General features: G+C 56.7%; 2 protein-coding genes across 2 annotated transcripts in view; both read right to left on the reverse strand.

The window, feature by feature from the left end:
- LOC144247624 (uncharacterized) overlaps window positions 1–27909 on the reverse strand; it is a 1666419-nt gene that overhangs the window by 1014337 nt on the left and 624173 nt on the right. The gene's annotated exons all lie outside the window — the stretch shown is intronic.
- LOC116184765 (olfactory receptor 14J1-like) lies at window positions 26740–27687 on the reverse strand. Its single transcript, XM_031507810.2, has one exon. The coding sequence runs from the start codon at window positions 27670–27672 to the stop codon at window positions 26740–26742; it is 933 nt and encodes a 310-aa protein (XP_031363670.2). The 5' UTR covers window positions 27673–27687.

The following is a 27909-nucleotide window of genomic DNA, read 5'->3' on the forward strand; positions in this document are numbered from 1 at the left end:
GACCCCCAACTCATTTCAGGGAACAGAACTACACATGCTTAATTGCCTTTTTGCCAATTAGCACATGAAGCGGAGCAGAGGAAGTGACAGGGATATGAATATGCATTCATATTTGTGTATTCAAGACTTCTGCAAATAAAAAAGCTTTGTAATACCTGTGATTTTTGCAGTGTGCATTAGGGAATTATCCCATGTACTGCCCAGCTGTCTCAATAAACATACACTTTCTAACTTTAAACCCTTAGAGAGTTTTTGTCCATCTCAGTTGGATATCGATATTAAATTGATACTCATATTTCAGTAAATCATTGTCCTAAAGATGTACTAGTATGTGTATTAACATGTCTTTTCTTAATATTCTAGTAATTATTCTTGCATTGTTTCAAGATAAACTGGTATGATTCAAAGAATATCCACTGAGGTACACATAGAACATCGATTTATCATAAGCAAATTGCAGTTGCAAAGTTTTTTCACTGAAATTCTGCCACTTGTCATCATTTTAAAAGTCAGCTATTAAAGTCAACAACAAAATTTCTAACTTTGAACAAAGGGAAAAAAGTATATGGTTTGCACTAGAAAAAATGGAAATACAGAAAATGTCTCCTAACCAAATTCCTTGCCCTGATCAAAACATCTCCCAATCAAGTTCTTCGCTGTGAACCTGGCTGGTAAAGAAAAATATTATCAGTAAACCTGGATGAAATTTTGCATAAGTTAATAGTATTCAAAATCCATGTTCTAATCCTATTATTATTTCTTAGACAAAGAAAAAAGGGGAAAGGGGCTGGATTGAGGGTACACCTTCCTCCACTCTGAGTCTGTTCTCATGTTTTACAATAAATCCTACAACAGTACAATACAGCTGCCTAAAATATGGACACTGGAAACCACAGACAGCATTACAAATGATCACCTGCCTCATGGACATTTCATATAAGGACTTTACTTGTTTACAAATTATTTCTCATGTTTACAAACAGTTTTTCTGTTTACAGATTGTTTTCTGGGAGTTCAGTTTTTCCCCAAGGGATCAAGTGCTTAAAAGTTGTTTTTTAAAATTGGGTTTTTCTCTAAGGGTTAAATGGGCTCAGGGTTAAATAGCTTTCTGCTTTTAGAGATAAGTTCAATTTGTAACCAAGAAGCATTATGCCTGTGGCCTGAGTTCTCCCCTAACAGTTCCTGGAGGGGAATGCTGCAGCTCCAGTGCAAATCAGATGCACGCTGTCCTCTGTCACCATGTTGGCAAAGGGCCCTTGCAGATGGGTGACAGAGAACAATACACAGAATTTTATACAGAAAAGAAGGGTGAGGTGTTACCATGATTGACAGGGGTCTTGACCAATCAAATATCTCCCAAAACTGCAGGCACCTCACGGGCCAGAACCTGAAGGGGCATGGAGCTCAAACCAATGAGAGCTTCCAGGCCTGGTCTTTCAAATGCCCTGTGTAAGGGGGGGCTTGGGAAATAAAATCTCTCTGTTGCCCCATGAACTCGGGAGGAGCAGTCTTTGTCTCCTGTGCCCTCGCTGCCCCACGAGACCAAAGAGATGTTCACCAGGGCCCTCCCTGTTTGTGGCTGTCCATTGCCCAGCTGAGCAGGCAGCCAGTTGTGTTTGCAGGGAGCTGCCACAGGCAGACACACAGCAGCTGGAGATTTGAATAGCAGGGCTTGGGCCAAATCTTTTTCTTTCAGAGTGCAAGAATGACACAAAAGCACAAGGAAACACGACAGTGTTTTGGTGGAGTCTCTTTGTCCTGTGAAGTTCAGTAGCTGTTGGTGTTTCTGTGCTGCTGCTAATCCCTTCCATGAAAAAATCATCCCAGGAAGGAGCAACAACATCTGACACGCACCAAGTGTTGCCACCAGTTGCTCCAGGTGCTGCTCCCAACAGCCCCTGTAGGACGGAGCACAGCCCCCAGTGCACGCCAGCTTTGGCTGCCCTCGGGCAGAGAAGCCCTTTTGGGGCACAGGTTTCTGGGGCAGGAGACGGGCACCGGTGCTGCCAGGGCTTGGGGGAACTCTGCTTGGGCAGGGACTGTGCCTCACCTGCTGCTGTCAGCGCTGCCCGGGCCCCAGGGCTCAGAGCAGCATTCCTGCCCTGGCACACACGTTCCTGGTCTGTGTCCCACGGCCGTGCTCAGGATGGCCACCATGTGGGACGTGTCCCGAGGAGGCCGTGCCAGCTTCTGTGGAGGCCCCGTGCCCTTCCCGCCGCGGCTGCGTCGGCAGCTGCGGGGGCTCCTGCTGCTCTGAGCCCGCAGAGCAGGGCAGCGTTTGCTGATGGGCTGAGCCCTTCCTAAAGATCCTGTTGGGCTGTCTGACACACCTGGGGCAAGGCATTCCTTCCAACCTGAGCCACTCTGGGGGGCTGGGGCTGGCCCCAGGGCAGGTGGCAGTGCGTGCAAGGGCCCTTTGTGACACGGTGCAGCATGGTCACCGTGGAATGGAACGGGGCAGGGATTCCAAGGGCCCTTTGTGACACGGTGCAGCATGGTCACCATGGAATGGAACGGGACAGGGGATCCAAGGGCCCTTGGTGACACGGTGCAGCATGGTCACCATGGAATGGAACGGGACAGGGATTCCAAGGGCCCTTTGTGACACGGTGCAGCATGGTCACCATGGAATGGAACGGGACAGGGATTCCAAGGGCCCTTTGTGACACGCTCTGGCAGAGGTGTTGGCAGTGACAAGGCCACACCACAGTGCTCAGTGCACACGACGAGAGAGGACGCGAGAGAGCGGTGCTGTGAGGAGCCCTCGCACAGCCACTCGTTCCTTGCTGACCCAGAGCTTTCCTGAGGTATTACTCCTGCAGGTGAGCTCGTGGCCAGACCAGAGCACTTGGTGACCCCTGGCCTTCCTGAGGCATCTCTTCTGCAGCTGCCCTCGAGGGCAGACTGTGGCATTTGCTTTTCACTGTCCTTGACAGGAGTCTCCTGTCCTTGTGGCTGGAGCCCCCAGGACCAGAGTGCAGGACTTGCTGTCCTGTAGCCTTGGCAAGACTTCACTCTTGCAGGTGCCCTCAAGGCACGACTGCAGCACTTGCTGACTCGGACCTTTTCCTTTTCACCTTCTGCAAGCAGCCATGAATCCAGGCAGTGTCGTAGAGCACAGACCTGCGAGCGTGCCCAAGCTGGCCTGGGGGAAGGAGGAGAAAGAAGGCCCTGGAGCTGCCCCAGCACAGCAGCCTGAAGAGCTGGAGCAGTTCCAGCCACCGCAGAAGGGTGAGTGGCAGAGCTGGGCCACAGGGATGGTGCCTGCAGCCAGCTTGGCCCTATGCCATGCCATGCCATGCCATGCCATGCCATGCCATGCCATGCCATGCCATGCCATGCCATGCCATGCCATGCCATCCCCTGGGGCCATGCCCATGGACAGGATGGAATAGGGGCCGGCCAGACACCCCACAGCCGTGCTCCGTGCCCTGGGCCGTCGCGGGGCTGTCCCTGCCTGGGCAGCGCAGGGCTGGGCTGTGTTCTCCGGCCTCTCCCGCAGCCCCTCAGCTCGGGCTGCGCTCGCTCTTTGCCAGGTGCAGCCGTGCAGCGCACACGAGAGCAGGAACGCAGCCGTGGCCGCTTCCGCAGAACAGCGCAGGTACCTGCAGCCATCCCCACCTGGGCTGGGCCTGCTGGCACTGCTCAGCCCAGCACTGTGCTCAGAGCACTCCATGCAGCATCCCGGGCTTCTTGCCCTTCTGCTGCAGATGGTTTGCAAATTCATGAAGAGGATTCGGGAGGAAGAGAGCAGCGCCATGGGCACCGTGCTCAGAGCGTACTCTCCCATCTTCAAAACCAAGAGCAGTGCTGCCCTGCTGGATATGCTTGTGGAGGAGGGTCCTTCCAGCCCAAAGCAAGTAAGCAGCCTGTGGCCTGGCTATTCTTCTCCCAGCAATTGCTTGGCCTCCCAAGCCACACCTGCTGCTCCCTGGGGGCCTTTGAGGCCATGGCAGTGTGGTGGCAAGGGAAGCACTTCTCTGGGGCAGCTGGGCACATTCCTTCCTCCGGCAGCTTTCCAAGTCTCCCCTTCCTTCTCCAGGTGCCCGCCATGGTGAGGTACATCCACCAGTGGCTCGTGGCCAATGAGTTTCCTGAGTACAATCTGTACAGGCCCCTTCTGGATCTGACAGAGGCACAGCCCTCTGACGTGGTGATGGCTCTTCTTCGTGTGGCCCCATTGTGTGACAGGTATGGGGCCCACCTGCCCAGAGGGCTCAGGGCTCAGCAGCCCTTCCCCCTGGGCAGCCTGTCCCAGGTGTCTGACAAACAGAGAATTCCAGGGCCCTCTGGCTGCTCCCTTGGCCAGCCCTGGCCCCTGCCAGCCCCCCAGCGTGCTGCCATGCTTCCCCCCTGCCCCTCAGGGGCCAGTGCCCACAGGGCTGGGCTGCCTGCCTGCTGCCAGTGAGGGGCAGTGGGCAGAGGCAGGGCTGGCAGAGCAGCTCAGCTCCCCACTGCCACCCAGGCCACGCTGCTGTGTCCCAGACTCCTCTGAGACAGAGCTCTGACCCCACAGAGCTGCTCTGGCCATGTGGAAGAACATCATGTGCTCGCCCAGGACTGCAGAGCCGGCCATGCTCGTACTCCTGGATGTGCTGGGGAGCTGGCCAGAGCACAGCACGTGCACCTCCGATGGGGACCACACGGCTGTCCTTGCCCTGGCTGTGAGTTTCTGACTCTGCTGGCCCCAAGGCCACCTTTCCAGCAGCTCTCCATCCTCCCTCCCCCACGGCGTCTCCCTGCCTCAGGCGCTGGGCTGAAACCTGGCCTCGGGGCAGCTCCAGGGCCACCAGGCCCGGTGCTCCCCCTGCGTCTCTCCGGGCCTCTCCCTCCCGTGCTCGGGCCCTGCCACACGGACACCTCGGCACTGAGCGCTGTCTCGGGCTGCTCTGTCCTTTGCAGGCAACCGTGGTGATGTGGAAGATCCTCCAGCTGCCCTGTGTGCCACACGTAGTCACCGTGTGTTTCCCCGGCCTCTTTGTGCATCTGCTCTTCCAAGTGCTCTTCAGCACTCTAGATGTGCCAGAGGAGGTCAATACCTTCTGGAAGGGATGCCAGCAGCAACATGGTCTTGCCACCAGCCCCAGCAGGTGCTCCATGCCAGTTCTCCTGTCCCTGCCATGTGCCCAGGGCAGGGGCCCGTGCTCCCAGCGTGACCTGGGCTTTGCTCTGTGCACAGCTTTGCAGAGCAGACCCTCAAGGCCCTGCTCTGCCAACTTCACTATGAGGATGTGGTGGTGGCCATGGAAGACAAGCGTGGCTGGGACACACTGCTCTGTGCTGACACCCACCACTGTGCTGTGGGCGTGCTGGCCAGGTGAGACCCCCTGCTCCCCAGCTGTCCCCAGCATGTGTGCCCTGTGCCCGAGGTGCCCCACACAGTCCCCGTGGCCATGGGCCAGAAGGCCTTGTCACCAAGGGACGGCCAAGGAGGCTGCAAAAGGTTGGAGAGGAGCGTGCCCAAGAGCAGCAACCTCCCAGAGGGCTGAGCTGCCCCTTGCAGGGTGGTGGAGAAAGGCCAGAGCTCTGTGAGGCAGTCCTGGGAGAGGTTTGCCCCCGCTGGCTGAGGGCTTTGACTCCTGTTTCCTCCTGTCAGAGAAATGCACCGCGCATCCGAAGCCGCGTGTTCCGGGATTGCGTTCCACCTGCTCGGGCTGCTCAGCAAGGACACGCCGTGCCGGGATTTGGCCGCCCTGGCGTTCCTTGTGGAGGTGAGCCTGAAGGCCGGCGCTGCCTCGCTGAGCTGCCTCCCGGCTCTCTGCCCTCTCTTGGCCGCAGTGCCTGGGACGGAGCCCGCGCCCTGTGCTGCTGCCTGGGCCCGGCCCTGGGCGGTTCTGGGCTCCCGCCGGCCGCTCCCCCGTCACCGGCCTTTGCCTTTCAGACCCTGGAGCGCCTGAACGTGAGTGAGTGCCGGGACAGCGTCCTGCAGTTCCTGTCAAAGCACCTGCAGAGCGAGTGCAGGGGGAGGCGTCGCTTGGCACTCCGAGGCCTCGTGGCGCTCAGCACCACCAGTGTCTCGGTGAGAAGAGCGCAGGGGCTGAAGCCATGCTGCCAGCGTGGGGCTGGGGAAGGCAGTCCCTGGGGCTTGGCTGGCCTTGGGGCACTGGGGCAGCTGCTGCCAGCTCTCCTGCCTCCTGCTGCAGCTGCCCCAGGGCTTTGGCACAGGCCTTGGGCCCCTGGGCCCTGTGGCAGCAGGATGGTGTTTCACACACTTGTGTTCCACAAGTAGATGGCCATAAGGATGTGGAGCCTGCATGAAAGGCTCGTGGAGCTCCTGAAGGAAGATGACAGCGTCATGCTCAGGATGACCACGGTTCTCCTCAGGGGTTTGTTCCTGTGCAATGGTGCCCCAGTAACCAGCACCCTCGCCCTGCAGCTGGCTGAGGCGCTCCTGCCACTCTTTGACAACGTAAGGCTCTGAGCCTCCAGCCACGGCCAGCGGGTGCTGCCCGCACACTTTGTGCCCTGTGCACTCACGGGCTGTGCCCAGGTGGGCCTGAAGCAGCTGATGCTGAGGCCTTTCTTCCTCCCATCCATACAGGAGGACAGCGAGGTGCAGTTGTGCTCCATGTTTATCTTCAAGGAGATGCTGGATGTTTTTCCAGAACAAGAAAAAAAGGTCCTGAAGGCACATGTGCGCCAGAGCCTGCTGCCACTCTCCTTGCACTGCCACGATGAGAACCAGCGAGTGGCAGAGGTGAGGACTCGGCAGCTGCCGCTGGCCCCTGGCAGGGGCTGGGCTGGCCCTGCCCTGGCGCCTCGCAGGCTGCAGCTCCTGCTGGCCTTGGCACAGGGACGGGGTCCTGCACCCTGGGCTGTGGGGCCATCTCCGCGTCTCTGCTTCTCTCCAGGCTTCTCAGGAAACGCTGCTCTGTGCGTCCGAGTTCCTCAAGAGGAGGGATCTTGGAAAGCTGGTGCAGAACCAGAAGCTGTGGCAGTTCAGCGAGTGGCTGGTAAGGAGGGCCGGGAAGCCGCAGCCCCAGCCTGGAGCAGCCCCTGAGCGCGGTGCTCGGTGTGCGGGCTGGCAGCTGTGCCCCTGCCCGCTGCTGCAGCCCGAGGCCGCGCGGGCTCTGCTCCAGGCTCCTGCGGCCCCAGCCGGGTGCCCATGGAGCCCCGTCCCGGGGGCTGCGGGGCCAACCCTTCCCTCCTGCCGCTCTCTCCAGCTGGCAGAGGACAGCAGCAGCGTGGCCGAGCACCTGCGCTGGGCCCTGCCCTACCTGCAGAGCCCACAGGAGCCCCTGCGAGAGGCGGCCGTCAGGTTCATGGGTGAGCCACGAGCCGGGCCAGGAGGGCGTGTGGGCACAGGGCTGGCGGCGCCGCTGGCAGGGAGCTGTGCCCTGGGCCTGACAGGCTCTGTGTTCCCAGGGACGGCCGGGCGGCACCTGAGGGGGAGGAAGGAAGAGCTCCAGCTCCTCTCTGAGGGTGAGTGAGGGCAGCGGGCTGCCAGCGGGGGCTGCTGGGGAGCTGCGAGCCCTGCCCCGGCTGCGGAGGGCTCTGCTCCCTGTGCGGACCAGGGCCGGCGTGGGCAGAGCACACAGAGCTTTCAGGGCACCTGGGGGATTCGTGGCCAGCAGCTTCGGGCTGATCCAGCTGGTCCCTGCTCCCTGCTGGCCATGGCCAGAGCCGGCTGGGATGGCCCTGGCACAGTGTCCCCTTGGGTCCCCTCAGATGTGGGAACTGACCATGGCTCTGTTCCTCTCTCTTTCAGCCCTTGAAGGCTTGGAAAATGACATCAGTGTCGACGTCGCAAGCCTGGCAGTTCAAACACCGTGCATCGTCCAGGAAGCAGAGAGAGCTCCATATTCCATCTTTGACAACCTGCGTGATTGGCTCTGCAGGGCATGGAGGAGACGGCCTCGTCTGTCGGGGCTCGGCTGGCTGCGCTGCTGGAGCTCTGCAGAGAGCTGATTCCAGAGGCTCTGTCTGTGGGGCCACCTGAGCCAGCAGGAATGTTTTGTTTCGTTAAGATTGTTCTTTTCTTTCTTTTTGTTTTTCTTTAGCATGTTAATATAGGATGTGTTGCTATAGACAGACTCCCAGGATCTTTCTTTGGCTGCCCAGGCTCTGCAGGGCTGAGGGGAAGAGGGAGAAAAGGGTTCCTGGGCTCAGCAAGCTGCCCAGGCTTGCAGGGTTGCAGGGAAAATGGCCAGAAGCCCCTTGGCCTTTGGTGGTTCTGCTGAAGCCTCTGTGCTGCCCACAGAGCAGATGGGCAGGGGCTGGAGCTGTGGGGATCTCTGTGAGAGCGGTGCCTGGAGATGGCCACAAGCCCTGTCCCAGGCAGGAAGCGCCATCCGTGTCCTCCTGCCCATGTGTTGCTGGCTGGAATGCTGAGGGCTCCCAGGTGCCTCTTGGTGGGGCTCCTCTGGAGCTCCTGTGGGGCTGCGGCGCTGCTGCCGGGCAGGTTGGCCGGGCTGGGGAGACCCTGAGGGGACGGGGCCACGAAGGGATGAGGGGCTGCGGAAGCCCTGACAGGACAAGGCAGTGGGAAGGCACGAGGGGGACGTGTGAGGGAGAGGGTAACGTTGGCTCGGGGAGGAAAGTGGGTTGGAGCCAAAGAGACCACTCACCCTGATGTTCGGGAGGCAAACAGAGCACGTTTATTCTCAAGCCCTTCCTTCTAAAGGGCCTTTGAAAACCCGGTCTGGATTATTTCACTGCTCTGATCTCTGTGCCCCTTCAGATTCTGGCCTGGGCAATGCCTGCAGCCTTGGGAGAGATGTGATGGGCCCGGCCCCTGTCAGTCAAACCAGGGCTGGTACATTCACCCCGTACAAGCCAGCCTGCACGGTGACACACGGCAACAGAGTGCGAGGCACAGCTCCGGGGGCTCCCCGTGAACCTCAGCTCTGGGACCACTGTCTGCCCCAAGCTTCAGGGGCTGCAGTGGGAGCCCGGCTGGGCTCTGCCCTGGGGCCATCCTGCAGGGACAGCTGCAAACAGGGAGCATTCCCTGCCACAAAGAGCCAAGGCAGGGCTGCAGGGCAGCTGCTCCAGCCCCGACTGCACTGCTGAGTGCTGTGCTCTGGGGCTGGGGCTCCCCGCACAGGGGACTGCACTGGTGTGCCAGAGGAGACAGAGAAGCTGCTGCTTCAGCCTAACTGAGGTGGGTGCGTGGGCTGGGAAGAGTGGGGAGGCTCAAGGGGATTCACAGAGCTCATCCTGCTGCAAGGACGACGAAAAGGGAGCGGGAACTCAGCAGTGAGGAGAGCTGGGGGCTGGAGAGAAGCTCTGAATGACACTAAAATCCCACCAGACCTCTGAGACATTGCTGCTCCTCAGCCAGTGACAGGATGAGTCCCTAAGCCTGGGGCTCAGCCTTCCTCATGGTGAGGGGCACCAAGGAACGCAACAGTGTGATGGAGACTGGAATAGGCTGGGAACTCACTGGGGGAAAAGAGGAAGCAGTTGGGATGTAAAAGGCATGGAGAAGAGAGAACAGTTCAGAGAAGGGCTGAGCTACTGCTTGAGCAAGCTGCAAAAAGTCATTTGGGGTCATCCCAGATTGATTTCATTTCAGAAGTTATTGAACAAGTTTATTTTTTGGGTGGCTGCATGTTTTCTTGAGCTGTATTGCTAAAATGCTCAAGCCAGTCTGTGCTGCAGGGCACCCCATTTCTCCTTTGGCTGATTGCAGCCCCATGCTGAGCTCCAGCAGGGCCCTGGCAGAGCCCAGAGCAGCCTCAGCACCCGCAGAGCCTGGCTGCAAGGAGAGAAACCAGAAAGCCCCGTCAGCTGAAGGCTCCTGTCCCCTTGTCCCAGCCGCCCGCGGTGCCCAGGCCATGCTGGCCGTGCCAGAGCTGTGCCCAGAGCTGCCCATCACTGCTGCCTTTGGGAGCAGAGCAGGAGGGCAGGACATGTGCCCAGCCTGCAGCCAGCCACGGCACCTCCAGCCCTCAGCAGCTGCCCAGAGCAGGACGCTCCTGTGCTCGCTGCCATCTCCCCAGAGCTCTGATCCCACCATCCCCAGCAGACAGGACCCACCTCACGCCAGCCCCTGCTGGATGAAAAGCTGCTCCCAAATGATGCCCTCAGCCTTCTCCAAGGGCACGGCCCATCCACGCTGCAGCTGCTCCCAAGCACGTCCTGATCCAGACTGGGCCCCACCTGGAACACTTCCTCTAGAAAGACAAACATCAAATTATGGAAAATAGGTTACAGACAAAAATGGGAACAAGAAAAAAGGTCAAAGATCTTACCTCTGTCAGGGCCTTAAGGAAGGCCCAACCCCTGCATGCCAGGGAAAAACCCACCATGGGTGAGGGAATCCCAGGCTTTCTCCCTTCCCCTGCACTGCCCCCATGGTGATCCCAAAGCAAACAAGGGCAGTGGAACAGCCCAAGCCCTCCTTTGCCTGCAAAGGAAAGCAGCCCCTGCACAGGGTCTGGAGTCCCACCTCTGCTCCCACCATGGGGGTTTGTTTGTGTCGGGCTGGCTGCCCCAGCCCAGCCCCAGCCCGGGGCACGGTGGGTGCTGGGGGCTGTTGGCAGGGCCAGGAGCCCACTCCCATTTCATACCCACCCCAGCCCATGTCCCCAGCCCTTCCAAAAGCAGCCTGGCAGAAGACTGAAGGATCAGCTGCATCTGCCCCAGCAAAGGGGGAACCTTTGGTTCCCAACCAGGCTGTGCAATGCCCAAATCTGGGAGCATCCCCCTGCGTGTGGACTCATCTGCAAACTCCCTGTAGAACCTGGCTTTGGAGAAGGTGTCAGAATCAAAGTCCACCATCTCCAGCCTGCCAGAGACCAGGTGGAGCAAGAGGTTGTCATCCTTGACATCATCTTCACTGCCCCCAGCAGCAGCAGCCCCACCTGGGACAGCTTCTCCAGGGGCTTTTTCTCCTTCCCTGGGCCAGACCAGGCTGTCATGGCTCTGCCCAGGGCCACAGCCATCCATGAACCATGGCAGGCAAAACCAGGGGGATGGTGGGCCCCAGTGCTTGCCACACCAGGTCTCCAGCTCAGCTCCAGCCCAAGAGCTGCGTGTTCCCTTCTGCTGACCCCTGCTCAGAGCTACAGGCAGGACAAATCCTGTCTGCTTGGCTTTGCCACTGAGTGCCAAGAGATGTGTGGAGCTGTTACCTGCCAGGCTCCTGGATCCAACTGTGCACATGGATCTCTCCCACCTTCTAGGGCAGAGGAACACCCTGCACCCAAGGATCACGGAAAAGCTCTTCTAAGGATGACCTGTTCAAGGGCTGCATGGACAAACCCCTCTTAATGACATCCTAGCACTCTGGGGAGAGAAACCAGCAATCACCATTCAGTTGGAGAAGTTGCCCCCCAACTCCCAGGCCATGCTGGGTGTGCCCAGAGCTGGGCCTAAACTTCCCCATGGATTCTCTCTTTGGAGGAGAGCAGGAGAGCAGGACATGTGCCACCTCCTCAGCAGCTGCCAGAGCAGGACGCCCATGAGCTGCTGCTGTCTCCCAGCCCTGGCTTTGCCCCTCTGCCCAGAGATGAGGATCCACCTTGAGAGAGCCATCCTGGGAACAAGATCTGCCCCCAGATATCTCCTGGCCCCTCCTGAACGGGTGCTTTCCCATGACCAGGTGGTGCAGCAGAAGGTCCAGGGAGCAGATCGTCGCTGCCTCGCCGTGGTAGCATTGTTGGTGGATCCCCTCTGGTGGGCTGTAGGACAGGGTTCCTGTGGAACACAGACACAGTTCATCAGGGGGATGCTGCAGCCTCCAGCACCTGGAGGAGCAGCCCCCGCGCCTCCTCCTCCGGGAGGAACCCCCGCTCCGCCAGGAAACCCGACAGGTCCTGGCACCGCTCCGGATGCTCCAGCACCAGCACAAAGCTGTCGGGGAGCTGAAGCCACTGCAGGAGCTGAATGACACCAGCACAGCCAGAGGAGACCTTGTCCAGCAGCACGATCTTCAGGGTGCGCTGGTGCCGTGGGGCTGCGGGAGGAGCACGATGCCGTCAGTGGGGCTGATGCCGTGCCGGGGGTCGGGAACCCCTCGGCCAGCCCGGGATGCTCTGCGCCCTGCGCTGGCCCCACGCCCGCTCTCCCTCCAGGCGTCCTGGCAGCTCCCACCCTGCCGGGCCCCGGCTCAGCCCCGCCCGGCACGGCCCGGCTTCTGCCGCTGGCCCCGCTCATCACCAGCTCGCCCCGGTGCCGGACGCGGTTCCCTGGCACCCTTTTGATGGCCACCTGCGAGCCGAGGGCAGCAGCGGGCTGAGCTCGCCGCCTGCCCCGCACAGCCCCATCCTTCTCCTCCTTATCCTTCTCTCCCTCCTCCTCCTCCTTCCCCTCCTCCGTGCCCGCCGCCGGCCCCGCCGCTCCCCGGGCGCCGTCCGAGAGCCGCGTGGCCGCGCAGCCGCCGCCGCAGCCGCCGCTGCCCAGCAGCGAACCCGCCGGGGCCGCTCCTGCCGGGCCTCCTGCGCCTTCCCTGCGGGCGGGACGCGGCTGTCAGCGCTCGGCCCGGGCCAGGAGCGGCCCCGAGCGCCGCCCGAGCGCCCCGGGCCGGCCATGCCCCGGCGTTCTCCCCCGGCATCCCAGATTCGCCATGAAATGGGAACCCTGAGCTTGTGGAAGTGCCTGAAGGATGCCCTGTTCCTCTGCAGCGACACTCGGGCTGAGACAGGAGCCGGAGCCCTCTCTGGGGAAGCCTCCTCCGAGCTGCAATTTGTGCCGTGCTGGGAGAGGAGGAGGGGGAGAAGGCTGGCGCTGTGTGGCAGGAGCAGGAGGTTTGGGCCGCAGGACATTCCGTCTGCGCCGCTGCCCCGCAATGGGCAGGAACGCTGTGGGGAAGGCTGGGGGACACTGGAGCGGGATATGGATGGCACTGGGGGGACTGGGAGGGCCTGGGGATGAACTCAGGTGTATTGGGAGGGACTGGGCTGTACTGGGAGGGACTGGAGGGGAACTGGGGTTGTACTGGGCTGTGCTGGGGATAAACCGGGCTGTACTGGGAGGGACTGGAGGGGTTGAATGGCTGTTCCCACCCGCACTGCCTCTCATTGGCCGAGGCTCCCGCCCATCACGGCCCCAACCAATCAGGGACATGGATCATGGCTTTGGGGGCGGGGCCTGAGGCCTGCGGCATCTTTTCTTTTGTCTACAACTCCCGTCATGCTCTGCGCCCCCGTAGAGCCCCATTGAAGCCGGGACTACAACGCCCGTCATGCCCCGCGCTCCACAGAACCCCGGTACCGCCCCCATCTGTCCCATCAGTGTCCCCCAGACCCTCCGGGACCCCCAAGTGCCCTCAGCGCCCATTCGGGACCCCCCAAATTTTACTGGCAAAGTACAAAAGAACAAGGAACTTTGGAAAAGCGTTTAATACAAATCCAATCCAACTTAAACTACTTGTCATAGCAGTAACTTCATTCACTCAGCCCATTTAGCCTGGAAACCCCTAAACACTGAAGTTGTTCTGGTACCCAAAAATGTTCCATATAAAGAGCATTAGAAGGAGAGGAAAGAGAGAGAGACAGGAAGACAGAAGCTCCACAGAACGACACACATGTGGCTCCCAGCTCCTGGGGCTCCAGTGTGGGCATGACACAAACCCCATGAGAAGGCAGAGTCCATACCAGGGGCTGACCTTGTGCTCCTTGGTTTTAAGCCCCTGGGCCTTCGTGGGCCTCCCCCCAGCTGGGACTTCTGATATCTCAGGTGTTCAGAGCTGGGTGAGTGCTGTCCCATCTGTGTGACTGATTGACAGCTCAGCCCAAGGTGTCTGGGGACATTGATCTCATCCAGCCTCTGACAGCGACCACGGTGACACTGGGGAACCTCATGGAGCCTCATGGAGCCATGGGTCAGTTGTGACAAGGCAGGTCCAAGGACACCCTGGTGACACCGGGGAACCTCATGGGACGATGGGTGAGTTGGGACAAGGCAGGTCCAAGGACACCGTGGTGACACTGGGGAACCTCATGGAGCCATGGATCAGTTGTGACACTGTGGGGACCTTGTGGAATCAGAGGGGACCATTGGGAAGCTCCCATGGATCCAAGGGCCCAGGGTGACACTGTGGAGCCCAGAGTGTCATGGAGGAGCCATTTTAACACTGTGTGTCCCCATGGAAGCAAGGGAACATGGGACAGGCTGATGCCTTAAGTTTTAGCTTCCATATTTTCCCAATTCTGTGCTGTATCAGTCTGTAACTCTGAACTTCATGCAGAGTGTCAGCAAGTTCTTTTACAGTGTAGTCAGACAAAACAATCCTTTTCCTGCCCGAGAACCATAGACACCGCTGCAGCTTCAGGCCCAAAAATTGAAAACACCAGCGAATTGAGGAGAGCAGACTGGGAGGGTGGGGCTGCATAACCTGAAGGTATAATTGGACAATTAACCCCAATATGGAAATGAACCAAATCTTAAAAAAGTGTGAAAACGCGTGACCTGGCGTCCATCCTGGGTGTACCCTCAGCCAGGCCCTTGTACTGCCCAAGTGAATCCTTTGAAGGCCTTTTTAATAAATCCCCACTTTAGTCCTGTAACACTGTCCAGCCTCTGCTCTAGGTGGCCTCTCAAGGCATCAAGGCCTGGCTGGCTGGGCCACCTGGGGGCCACCTGACAGGTCCAGCTGACCTTGGCATGTCCAGGGCTGCTGCTCATCTGCCCCTGGAGCACTGGGGCTCGGTGCTCTCCTTCCTGTGAAAAGAACTGTCCTTCTCTTCCAGGTGCCCATGGCCAAAATTTGGATTCCTCTTCTTAGTTTGCTTCTATGCAAAGATTGTTCCCAGATGAAACCTGCCAGGACAGACAGACCTGGCTGGCTTGGCCGCCCAGGGGCCATCTCTCATCTTCCTGTGAAACACTGGGACCCTGTGCTTTTCTTTCTTATGGGAAAAAAGCACCTTTCACATCCAGGCACCCATGGCCAAAGTTGGGAATCCGCCTCCAGGATTCCCTATATCCAGGGATTTCTCCCAGGTGAAAGCTTCCAGGAGAGACAAGTCTGGCTGGCCTTGGTCTCCAAAGAGCTGATCCTTATCTGCCTTTGAAACACTGGGGTTTTGTGCCTTCCTTTATGATGAAAAGAACTCTTCTTCCTGCCCAGGTGCCCATGGCCAAAACTGAGATTCCACCTTCAAAATTCTGAATATCCAAGGATTTCCCCCAGATGAAAGGTGCCAGGAGAGACAGGTCTGGCTCTCTTGGCCTATGGTGACCACCTCTTATCTCCTTCCAAAACACCTGGGCTCCACGCTTCTCTTTCCTATGGGAAAAACCATCCATCTCGACCAGATGCCCATGGCCAAAGTTTGGAATCCTCCTCCAGAATTCCCTAGGTCCAAGGATTTCTCAGTGACAAAAGCTGCCAGGACAAACAGGTCTGAATGGCCCGGCCTCCCAGGAGCCTTCTCTCTCTGCTTCTGCCCCTGCAACACTGGGGCTCTGGGCTTTCCTTCCTATGGAAAAGAACCATCCTTCTTAACAATGCAGAAATGGCCGAAATTGGGGTTCCACCTCCCAGATTCCTTATATCCAAGGGTTGCTTTCAGAGAAAAAAATACCACAATGGAGAGGTCTGGCTGCCCTTGGCCTCTGATGGTTATCTTTCATCTGCCCCTGAAACACCAGTGTTCCGTGCTTGCCTTCCTATGGAAAAGAACCGTCCTTCACCTCCAGGCAGCCAGGTCTGAAACTGGGGGTCCACCTCTAAAATTCCCTATATCCAAGGACAAAATCTGCCAGCACCATCTGATCTGGCTGCCCTTGGCCTCTGGTGGCTGTGGCTCATCTGCCCCTGCAGCACTGGGGCTGGGTTGTTCCCTTCCTGTGGAGACCATGGTGGCACGGTGAGGACCTGGTAGAACCATGGAGTCCATTGGGACTTTGGGGCCATGGTGACACCGTGGAGCTCCATGGAACCCAGAGACCACCATGAATCTGTGAGGCCTTGTGGAACCATGGAGACCATTGTGACCCTTCAGGGCCTCGTGTCACCAAGGGGGCATTGTGACACCTCAGGGCCTCCTGGAAACAAGGGACCATTGGGACACTGTGGGGCTCCATGGAATGAGGGGAAGAGGGAACAGGTCTGGCAGGCTTGGCCTCCCAGGGGCCACCTGACAGGTCTGGCCGATCTTGGAATGTCAAGGACTGCTTCTCATCTGCCCATGAACCACTGGGGCTTCGTGCTTTCCTTGCTGTGGAAAAGAACTGTCCCTCTTTTTCGACACCCATGGACAAAATTGGTACTTCCCCTCAAAAATTTCCTGTATGCAAGGGTATCTGCCAGAAAAAAACCTGCCAGCTCTGGCTGGCCTTGGCCTCTGATGGTCACATCTCAGTTGCCTCAGAAGCACTGGGGCTCTGTGCCTTCCTTCCTGCAGAAAAGAACTGACCCTCTTGTCCCGGGGCCATGGCAGGAACTGGAATGTGGCCGCCAAAATTCCATCTATCCTAGGATTGCTCCCAGACAAAAGCTGCCAGGACAGACAGTTCTGCCTGGCCTTGGCCTCTGGTGGTATGAGCAGAATGTTTTCCTTTGCAAACACCTTGGAAAAGGCCCAGAGATCTCCCGAGCTGGGTTTTGCAGGCCTCAGGAACATAACCCATGTATGGAGGCTGATGTGCCTGGGCTCAGTTGTGAAGAGACTGAGGACAGATCAGGAGTGGCCTGGCAGGGCTTGAAGGGTGGATTCCAAAATGGTGGAGCTTTTCTCCATAGTGGGAAACAGCCAGAGAGAAAAATTATGCCCCAAATGCAGCTGGGGAAGGACAGACTGGACACATGAGGAGAGGAATTTCCCTCCCAGGGCAGGGCTGTGGTGCAGCATGTCCCCAGCAGGAGCCTGGAGCAGCCCAAGGCTTTGTGTGGCCAGGCAGGGGCAGCAGGAGGCAGAGCTGCCAGCAAAGGAAGGGCCAGCGAGGTGGGGCAGCCGGGGGTGACGACAGCCTGCAGGGACAGAGGCGCAGGGTAGGGACACCGTGGGACAGCCTGGGCTGCAGAGGGCTCAGGGATGTGCAGCAGCTGCAAGGCCCTGACAGAGCCAACCTGTGCAGCCCTTTGGCCATGGCTGCTGGCCCTGGGCCTGAGGCCACGAGGGGACAAGTGACCCTTGCAGCCCTGGGGCCTCAGTGCCTCCTTGTCCCTGCTCAGCAGCCTGGCAGGGGCCGCCCCATGGTCCTGCCCTTGGCACTGCACATCCCCACATGCCAGTGCCCATCCCGGGAAGAGCCCTGAGCAATGAGGGAGGGACAGGATCTGCCTTGCCAGGGGCTGGGGCTCAGGCCTGGGCCCTTTGCATTCCTGAAACACATCCAGGTTTGCTCAGCACCAGAGACACCTTTCCCTTGCTTGTCCCCAGCTGTCATCTCTGCCTCCAGTGTTCTGCTCTGACGGGAACCTGGGGAAACTTTCTCAGTCCTGTCCCTCAGTGGGACCCATTAAGACTTCAAGAAACTTTGGAGTTTTAATTTAACTTTGAGTTCTTGAGAAGTTTTTTGAAGACACTCTCAGGGACTGAGTCTGATGCAAACAACACCAAAGCCCTGAGAGGGTCAATAAAGTTTTCCTATTCCAGTTGTGGAGAAAGATTGCAAAGTGCTTGTAAGAAATACACATTCCTGTTTTAAAGGAATTATTACATTTCTCTTTAGATCGGAGGTGATTGCAGCATTCTGTGATTGATATTGAGCCAGGGTCTCCCCACAGGAGCTCTGGCCTGCTCAGAGAAGCTGTGCCCTGAGCTCTGGCCCAGCGTGGACAACCTTGCTCCACATTGCCCTAGCCCATCTTGTCTGTCCTCACTCTCCTGGGACCTGCTGTGCTCGCAGAGCTGGCTGCACCCAGCCTAAGAGGGGCTTTCCCTTTTTCTATGTTTGGAGTAATCTAAAACCCCTGAGTTTCCCCATGAAAACAGACACCCTCCTCAGGTGTGTGCCAGCCCAAGGTGCCACCAAAACCACTCCAGACCTGCCCTGGGCCAGCTGTGAGGGTGGATCATCAGCCCCAGCTGCACTGGGACTGCAAGGGGCTGTGGCCATGGGCACTGCACTGACCCCACTGCTGGGTTTGGCTGCCACGGCAGCCCTGAGAAATTAAACTGTCCTTGGAAACACTGGGGAGGACTGGGACATACTGGGGAACACTGGGAATGCTGTGGGGTACACTCGGATATAATGGGAGTGAAACTGTTGGGGTCTGGGACAGCCTGGGAACATGAGGAACACTGAGGGGGAATCTGGGTGGGCTGGGATGGACTATGGGGGTACACTGGGACACACTGGGACATACTGGGAGTGAAACTGGGGGATACTGGGACAAACTAGGGACATTGTGGGGAAGACTGGGCAACACTGGGGCATATTGTGGATGACATTGGGAGGAACTGGGAGGGTCTGGGAATGACTCAGGTGTATTGGGAGGGAGTGGGCTCTACTGGGAGGGCCTGGAGGGGCACTGGGGCTGCACTGGGTTGTACTGGGGATGAACTGGGCTGTGCTGGGAGGGACTGGAGGGGCACTGGGGCTGTACTGGGGATGAACTGGGCTTTGCTGGGAGGGATTGGAGGGGCAGTGGGGCTGTACTGGGCTGTACTGGGGATGAACTGGGCTGTGCTGGGAGGGACTGGAGGGGCACTGGGGCTGTACTGGGCTGTACTGGGGATAAACTGGGCTGTGCTGGGAGGGACTGGAGGGGTTGAATGGGCTGGTCCCGCTCCCACCACCTCCCATTGGTCGAGGCTCCCGCCCATCACAGCTCCCAACCAATCAGTACCAGGGATCATAGCTCTGGGGGCGGTGCCTAGAGTCAGCGCCATCTTTTCTTTTGCCTACATCTCCCATCATGCACCACAGCCCAATAGAGCCCCATTGGGGCCGGGACTACAACGCCCGTCATGCCCCGCGCTCCACAGAACCCCGGTACCGCCCCCATCTGTCCCATCAGTGCCCCCCAGACCCTCCGGGACCCCCAAGTGCCCTCAGCGCCCATTCGGGACCCCCCAAAAGCGTCCTCGGATCCCCTGAGTGCTCCCAGCCCCACAGGTGCCCGGTACAGCCACTTCTGGGAATTCCTCTCCTCTCATCCCCCGCGGCCCTAGAGCCCCTCAGAACACAGTTCCGCGCCTAAAATTCCTGCCGCGCCCTGCGCCCTGAGGAACCCGGTTAAATCTCCCCAAGCTCCCCCGAGTGCTCCCCCGGACCCCGAACTGCCCCTCAGGATCCCTGAGTGCCCCTCCAAGCGCCCGCCCGGCTCCCCCAGGGGTCCCCCAGACCCTCAAGTTCTCTCTGAATTCCCTCCCCAGACACAAAACTGCCCCAAATGTGCCCAGAAATGTCTCCGTGGGCCCCAAAGTGGCCGCTTTTACCCTGTCTGTGAAAATGATAAAAATGATGATAAAAATAATAAAAATAAAGAAAATTGGAATAAAGAGGGCAAAATCTATAGCCAATTGTGGTCAATGAATTAATGAAGAGAATTGTCTTACTTAGAACCAATGACCAATAAGTTTTTGGTTGCAAAACACATACAGAGATTTTTTATATATAAGCATTAAAATGAAATAATAAAATATTGAATAATGGTTTTATGCATAACCAAGTAAAATTTTAATTGTTATTAAGATAAAATTAATTGATATAATTCCTTTAATTAAAATTTAAGTAAATTTTAATTATGAAAAAAATGCATAATTTTTTAAAAATGTTTTGGATGTCAGTCCCAGGTGGGCAATATCTGGGGGATAAGGGGCATGTGGTAAATGGATGTGATTCCTGCTGAATAAGTTGTTGTCCTAGATTGCAAGGCAAGATGTATTCAATTGCTGTCTCTTTGAGGTTGGTTCACTGCATTGTTTATTTTATCTTTTAGTTTTCTTCCCTAATAAAGAACTATTATTCCTGCTCCCATATTTTTGCCTGAGAGCCCCCTTAACTTCAAATTTATAGCAATTCAGAGGGAGGGGGTCTACATTTTTTTTCCCCATTTCAGGGGAGGCTCCTGCCTTCCTTAGCAGACTCCTGTCTTTGCGAACCAAGACAGATTTTGGCACCCAATGTGCAGCTCGAGGGCACAGGAACAAAAAAGGGAATAACAGTTCTTGAGTAATCCAATTTTTGTGTGCTGCTACAGAAACCTCGTTCAGCGGCACCCTGTGCTCCAGCCTGCCCTGGTTTGGGTGGCACGGAACCGTGGCTGCATTTCTCCATTTGCAGGCCCTGATCTAAACACGGCTCCTACAGCCAAGGCTGCTGTGGCTGTTCTCCTGTTTGTTTTATGGGTGAATAAGGGGAAGAATTCATGGATCTTTAACTTCCTCTGGGAAGCAGGCACATGGATTCACAGCTGTCACACACTAACTGTGTGCTTTTGGGGTTACTTTAATAGTGGCACCTACTGTGAGGAAATGACACCGGGGGAAATTTTCTCCCAAGCATTTAACCATCTCTTTGGGGCTGCCCCACCAGTTTGTGAAGGGCTCAGATCCACTCCAAATACCAATGATATCATACAGGGGCTGTGTTGCTGTTAGCCCTGTTCTATTTGGCACTGAGAGACAAGGGAAGATTAACCTGGTTAACCACCCTGACACCCAGCCCAGAACCTGACAGGGCCCCAGAGACCAGGGATGCTGCTGCCCCAGAGCCTGACCCTGCCCCACAGCCACCCCAGATATGAACCACCCAGACTGGGTGGGGTCTGCTGAGGGAGATGCAGGAGATGCTGAAGGAGTGCATTCCCCAGCTGGTGAGAAGCCCTCCCCCTGCCTCGAAAAAGGAGAGTCTGATGGGGCAGCAGTGGAACCCACAGATGTTACAACTGTCCAGGTTCCAGCTGAGCCACAAAGGCAGCCACAGCCAGCAGCAGTCGCCCCTGTAGAAACAAGGAGGTCTAAGATGGAATCAGAGCACCCAGATAAGGGAAGGCCCTTACAACCCACAGGGGAACCAAAGGTTGCGATCATCACCGAGTCCCTGATGTACAAAAGTCTCCGTAACCTGCACAAGGACATTGTACGACGGAGACGTGAGGCTTACACAACCTGACTGCTTCAAGTCTGAGACCTCATGGGTACAGGTGTCCAGCTGGATAGTGGTGAGGCAAGGAATTTGGGACCCTTGACCCAGGACTCAGGTATGAATCAGATTTTTGTAAGGGAGCCAGGGTCCCTTTCCCTCTGGGAGCGGATTTTAATGAGTGCCAGAGAGAGGTTTGTCCACAGGGTGAGAATGCAGGAGCACCAGCACAGAACGTGATGGAAAACCCTTGAGGAAGGGACCAACAGCTGAGGGAAGTGGCAGCATTGGAGGTACTCTTTGGGAGGGATGGACAGCATGATAATGAGCCCGACAAGGTCAGGGGCACAGGGCAAATGCTGTGGAGTCTGGCAAGGCTGGGGCCATCTCAGTACACCACCTTCATTGCCACGATTAATGGTGATAACAGCCGAGAGACAGTGGGCTCTGCTGCCAACAGCTGAGAAATTGTGAGAGTATGATCCATGGCCCAGTGCAGGCTCATGGCTCTGCTGTGGGCAAGGAACTCAAAGAGGAGATGAGGGAGATGAGGGAGGAGGTGAGGAGGAACAGTTCCCATATTGCCCCAGTGCGAGTCACAGGCCCCAAAGTCAGAGCCCAACATTCCCCAGCCAGAGAGAGAGGGTACGCCCCACGGGCTGGCCTGGAGTTCTTTCTGCGTGACCATGGGGAAGACATGGGAAGGTGGGATGGGAAACCCATTTCTGTCCTGGCACCATGGGTGTGTCAGCTCAAGGAGGGAAGCACTGACCGAGGGAATTCCAGTAAAGTGAAGGCAGCCTCAGCCTCCCATGACCGAGCTGCTGAGTATGATTTGTCAGATCACCTTTAAAATACCTCTACCATGTATGCCTAGGAAAGAAACAATAACCAGGGTTAGAGGGGCCCTGTCTCTAGCCAGGGAGAAGCATTGGAAAACTGGATCTTCTGGATGGTGTGGATCCGATGGCCTGGCACATCAGTGCCACAGAAATATAAAGCCTTAGCTGATACTGGTGCACACTGTACCCCAATGCCATCGGGACACGTGGGGGCAGAACCTGTTTCCATTGCCGGGGTGACGGGGGGATCGCAGCAATTGACCCTGTTGGGAGCCAAGGTGAGCCTGGCTGGGAAGGAGCGGCAGAAACATCCATTGTGACCGGCCCAGAGGCTCCGTGTGTTCTGGGCATAGACTTCCTCCAGAACAGATGTTACAGAGACCCAAAGGGACTCAGGTGGGCTTTTGGCATAGCTGCTGCAGAGGCAGAGGACATTAAGCTGTTGAACACCTTGCCTGGAGTGTCAGAGAACCCATCTGCAGTAGGACTCCTGAGGGTGGAAGAGCAACGAGTGCCAATTGCCACCTCGACACTGCACGGCTGGCAGTATTGAACAAATTGGGATGCCGTGATCCCCATCCACAGAATGATCCGTGAGCTGGAGAGCCAAGGGGTGGTCAATAAGGCCCACTCACCCTTCCACAGCCCCATCTGGCCTGTGCACATGTCTGATGGAGAATGGAGATTGACTGTGGACTATTGTGGCTTGAATGAAGTGACTCCACTGCTGAGCGCTGCTGTGCTGGACATGCTGGAACTCCAGCACGAGCTGGAGTCCAAGGCAGCAAAGTGGTATGCCACTGATGACATTGCTAATGCGTTTTTTTTCATTTCTCTGGCAGCAGAATGCAGGCCTCAGTTTGCTTTCACCTGGAGGTGTGTGCAGTACACCTGGAACCGACTGTCCCAGGGGTGGAAACACAGCCCCACCATCTGCCATGGACTGATCCAGGCTTCACTGGAAAAGGGTGAGGCTCCAGAACACCTGCAATACATCAGTAGCATCATTGTGTGGGGGAACACGGCAATGGAAGTGTTTGAGAAAGGAGAGAGGATCATCCAGATTCTGCTGGAAGCTTCGCCATCAAGAAGAGCAAAGTCAAGGGTCCTGCCTGAGAGATCCAGTTCCTGGGGTAAAGTGGCGAGATGGACAGAGTCAGATTCCAACTGAGGTCATCAATAAGATCACTGGGATGTCTCTACCCAGCACCAAGAAGGAAACACAAGCTTTCCTAGGTGCCATAGGTTTTCGGAGAATGCACATTCTCAATTATGGCCAGATTTTGAGCCCTCCCTACCTGGTCGCCCACAAAAAAAAACAATTTCCACTGGGGCCCTGAGCAGCAACAAGCTTTCACCCAGATCAAGCAGGAGATGGCTCATGCTGTAGCCCTTGGCCCAGTCAGGACAGGACCAGATTTCAGAAGTGTCTTCAAAGTGGATAGACTATATTGAAAACAATGCAGAGAGAATTGTTTTGCCTTTTAACTTTTCTTTTCCTATTTATATCTTGATATCAGCAATATCCAATTGATATTGACCCCCAGCACCTTGTTATGCAATCTGAATACATATGAAAATCATGATCCTTCATGGCTGACAATCAATAACACTTTGTCCCTACCTCCCCCATTTCCCTCATCCAACCCCTGGCACTCCTATGGATCAGGAATGTTGTGGCCAGCAGGACCAGGGCAGTGATTCTTCCCCTGCGAGACAGAGTGAAAATTTAACAGGGTAGAAATCCATTTGGATTTCGGTGAAATGTGCTGCTTTGAGCTTGCTAACATGAGTGAAATATGCTGTTTAGTCTGGTAACTGCAGCACAAGCAAAGTTGCCCCAGCTAAAGAGAAAGAATGCAAATTTCCACACTAAAAAGAGATAAGAAAGACTCCTTGGGCCTTTAAACAGACCACGCAGAGTGACCCAGGAGTTCTTTCTGTACTTTCTGACAGAAACAAGTGTAACTAGCTCTAAGTGCAACATGAAATCATCAAAATGAATATGCATGAACCTATTGTGAAATTCTATGCCTATGGAAATTAATTAAGGGTAATAAAAAAGGTTTGGGACTTCTCAGGGGTGCGCATGTCCATTGAAGGGCAATGAGTCCCCAGTGTGTCCAGTGCTGTAAATAAACATACCATTCCTTACAAATCTTTATTGGAATTGTGGGGTTTTTATTTTTCATCCTTATTTCACCTGTGCTGGGCACTGGTTGGGCAGCACCTCGAGTGCTGGGTCCAGTTCTGGGGTCCCCAATTTAGGAAGTGTCAGATTCCAGGACACTGCAGCACCAAGGAATTCATTGTGGCACTCTGAGGCCTCATGGAACCAAGAGGCCACTGTGACCCTGAAGGGCCTTGTGGAACCATGCAGAGCTTTGTGACAGAGCAGGACCTCATGTCATGATGGGGCCATTGTGACCTCAGGGAACCAAGGGGCCAGTGCTGCCCCTCAGGAACTCACGGAATGCAGGAAACATGCTTGACACTGTGGTGGCCCTTGGAACCAAGAGGCCATTGTGACACTGTGGGACCAAGGAGAGCATTGCTGCCTGCCAGACCTCATGGAACCAAGGATCCACTGTGACACTGCAGGGCCTTGGGGGACCACGGTGACATAGTGACACTGCAGGGCCCAAGGATCCAAGGGACTTTGTGACACCAAGGGGTCCCATGGAACCAAAGGGACATTGTGACACTGGGAGGCCTCATGGAATCATGGAGACCATTGGGACACTCTGGGGACTCATGGAACTCTGGTGACACCAAGCTGGCTGGGAGTCTGGATCTGCTGGAGGGTGGGAGGGCTCTGCAGAGGGCCCTGCACAGGCTGGATCCAGGGCCCAAATCCAACAAGGTGAGGTTTAACAAGTCCAAGTGCCGGGTCTTGCACTTTGGCCACAACAACGCCTGCAGTGCTACAGGCTGGGGACAGAGGGGCTGGACAGCAGCCAGGCAAAAAGGGACCTGCAGGGACTGATGGACAGCAGGCTGGACATGAGCCAGCAGAGTGCCCAGGTGGCCAAGAAGGCCAATGGCTCCTGGCCTGGATCAGGAATGGTGTGGCCAGCAGGAGCAGGGCAGTGATTCTTGCCCTGTGCTGGGCAGTGGTTGGGCAGCACCATGAGTGCTGTGTCCAGTTCTGGACCCCTAATTTAGGAAGCCTCTTCAATTTATGGAGAGGCTGGACCGTATGCAGAGAAGGGCAAGAAGGTTGGTGAGGGGTCTGGAGCACAAGTCCTGTGAGGAGTGGCTGAGGGAGCCAGGGTTGTTGATCCTGGTGAAGAGGAGGCTCAGAAGAGACAAGACAGTGTCAGGGCACAGGTTGGACTTGATGACCTCCAAGGTCTTTTCCAACCTTATGGATTCTGTGATTCCCTGAAACCACCCTTGCAGCAGTTGCAGGAGGAGCCCTGGGCCTCCTGTTCAGAAGCTCTACCAGTCCAGGTCCCTCAGCTTCTCCTCACAGCCTCAAAGCCCATCCTGTCAGTCCTGCAGAGCCTCTGCAGCTCCTCCTCACTGCCCAGAACAGGGAGCCCCACAGCCAGACACAGCAGCCCAGATGTGCCCCCCTGGCCTGGGGTGCCTCTGGCAAGGCAGCAGCACCAGGCACTGCAGGAGCCTGCAGACAATTCCTGCAGCACTTGTGGGATGATCCTGCTCCCCAAGGGACGTTCCCATGGTGCCAAGTCAGGAACTGCAATGGGGAGTGGGGCCAGAGAGGAAAGGGCAAACAGGGATGGGCTGTGTGCAGGGGAGGGAACAGGGGTGTTCAAGAGGAAGAAATCTGTGGCAGGAAGAGTAAAGAAATCAAAGGTGAAGCCAAGGAAATGTTCAGGGCAGTTTGGGGATAGCTGCCAGACAGCCCTGGCTCTGAGCAGCAGCATCTGCAGTGGGACAGAAAACTCCCAGCTGATGGGAACAAACTTTCTGGCTGACTGCAGAGGCCAGGACAAAGCTGAGTGGTTTCCCTGGTGTCCCCCAGCCCTTCCTGGCCCCAAGGGCTGATGGCGTTTGTGCTGCCTCAGGTTCATGTCCCCACAGCACCAGCATGGGGGTGCTCCCACCTGCTGTGTGCAATGCAAACAGGGGCTGCTGAGCCAGTGCTGCCGTGTCTGTGCCTGCAAGGATGCGGCACCTCTGTGAGCTGGGGGAGAGGCCAGGGCTGCAGAGGGGGGATGTTGTTGGCAGCTCCATAAGGACGCTCTGGGACGCTGCCCTGGGCTGTGCAGCGCACTGGGGATGGATCAGCCCCTGCTCTGCTGCTCCTTCCCGTCTCCCCCAGGGCCCTTGCAGAGCACCAGCCGTGCTGTTTGCCCCCAGCCTGCTCACGGCCAGCCTGGGGCTGCTCACGGGGGTTTTCTGTGTGAGCATTGGCCTGGCCGTGTTCTTGAGAGAGCCTGGGCAAGGAGCCTGGAGCCCCCAGGCCCTGGCCTGAGGCGTCAGCGCTGCCCCAGCAGTGCCCATGGCCTGTCCCTGCTGCAGCCCCGGCACTGCCACCCCCAGGACTGTGCCCAGCCCCGAGAGCACTCAGGCCCTGCAGGAACACCAGGGCCACCAGGGCAGCGGGGCAGGGCCACGGGAGCAGCACTGGCAGCACCAAGTGCTGCTGCTCCTGGGCGCAGCTGCTGTGCCAGCCCTGATCTGCCCCAGCTCTGCACACAGACATTGCAGCTGCAGCTCCAGAGAAGGCAACAAAAGGGCATCTCTGCAGAAAACTCTGCTGGGAGACACTTCAGTTTCTTTTAAAGCCTTTAAGAGTGCAGCCACTCATGGAAAATGTCTGTGGGCACAGGGAAGGTTTCACAGAGAGAAACAAAATGAGAAATGACACAAAAAATGATACTTTTTTGTGGACAAACTGAAAAACCTAAAACAAGGTGGAAAATAACCTCCATAATGAAATTAATAGGAAGTATCAAAGATTACTTTTATTTAATGTGATTTACAGAAATTTGCCAGCAGTTTAATGCTTCTGAAACCATCCAGTCATCAGTCTCCTCACTGCAGCCTTGAGTTCCTGGTTCCTCAGGCTGTAGATGAGGGGATTCAGGGCTGGAGGCACCACTGAGTACAGAACTGACAGGGCCAGATCCAGCGATGGGGAGGAGATGGTGGGCGGCTTCAGGTAGGCAACTGTGCCAGTGCTAAAGAACAAGGAGACCACAGCCAGGTGAGGCAGGCAAGTGGAAAAGGCTTTGTGCCGTCCCTGCTCAGAGGGGATCCTCAGCACAGCCCTGAAGATCTGCACATAGGAGAAAACAATGAACACAAAACAACCAAATAAGAAAACAGCACTAAAAGCAAGGAGTCCAAGTTCCCTTAGGTAGGAATTTGAGCATGAGATATTGAGGATCTGTGGGATTTCACAGAAGAACTGGCCCAGGGCATTGCCATGGCACAGGGGCAGGGAAAATGTATTGACTGTGTGCAACAGTGAATAGAGAAAGCCACTGGCCCAGGCAGCTGCTGCCATGTGGGCACAAGCTCTGCTGCCCAGGAGGGTCCCGTAGTGCAGGGGTTTGCAGATGGACACGTAGCGGTCGTAGCACATGATGGTCAGGAGGGAAATCTCTGTTACTGCACAGAACAGAAAGAAAAAGAGCTGTGCAGCACATCCCGAGTAGGAGATGTTCCTGGTGTCCCAGAGGGAATTGTGCATGGCTTTGGGGACAGTGGTGCAGATGGAGCCCATGTCACTGAGGGCCAGGTTGAGCAGGAAGAAGAACATGGGCGTGTGCAGGTGGTGGCCGCAGGCTACGGCGCTGATGATGAGGCCGTTGCCCAGGAGGGCAGCCAGGGAGATGCCCAGGAAGAGGCAGAAGTGCAGGAGCTGCAGCTGCCGCGTGTCTGCCAGTGCCAGCAGGAGGAAGTGGCTGATGGAGCTGCTGTTGGACATTTGCTGTGGCTGCACATGGGCACCTGTTCATGGAGAAAGGACAGGGACAAGTCAGGAGAGGCTGCTTGGAGCCAAACCTGGGCCATTCCCTGCAGCCTGTCCTGCTGGGACTCACACACCCTTGTTCCTGCTCTGGGAAAACCTTCACCCAGGTCCCTGCCTGAGCTCCAGCTGTGCTGGCTGAGTGTGCCAGGAGCAGCCAGGCCTGTGCGTGGGGGCTCTGGAGGAGCCATCCCT

Source organism: Lonchura striata, chromosome 29 (assembly GCF_046129695.1).
Source record: "Lonchura striata isolate bLonStr1 chromosome 29, bLonStr1.mat, whole genome shotgun sequence".
NCBI classification, from domain to species: domain Eukaryota; kingdom Metazoa; phylum Chordata; class Aves; order Passeriformes; family Estrildidae; genus Lonchura; species Lonchura striata.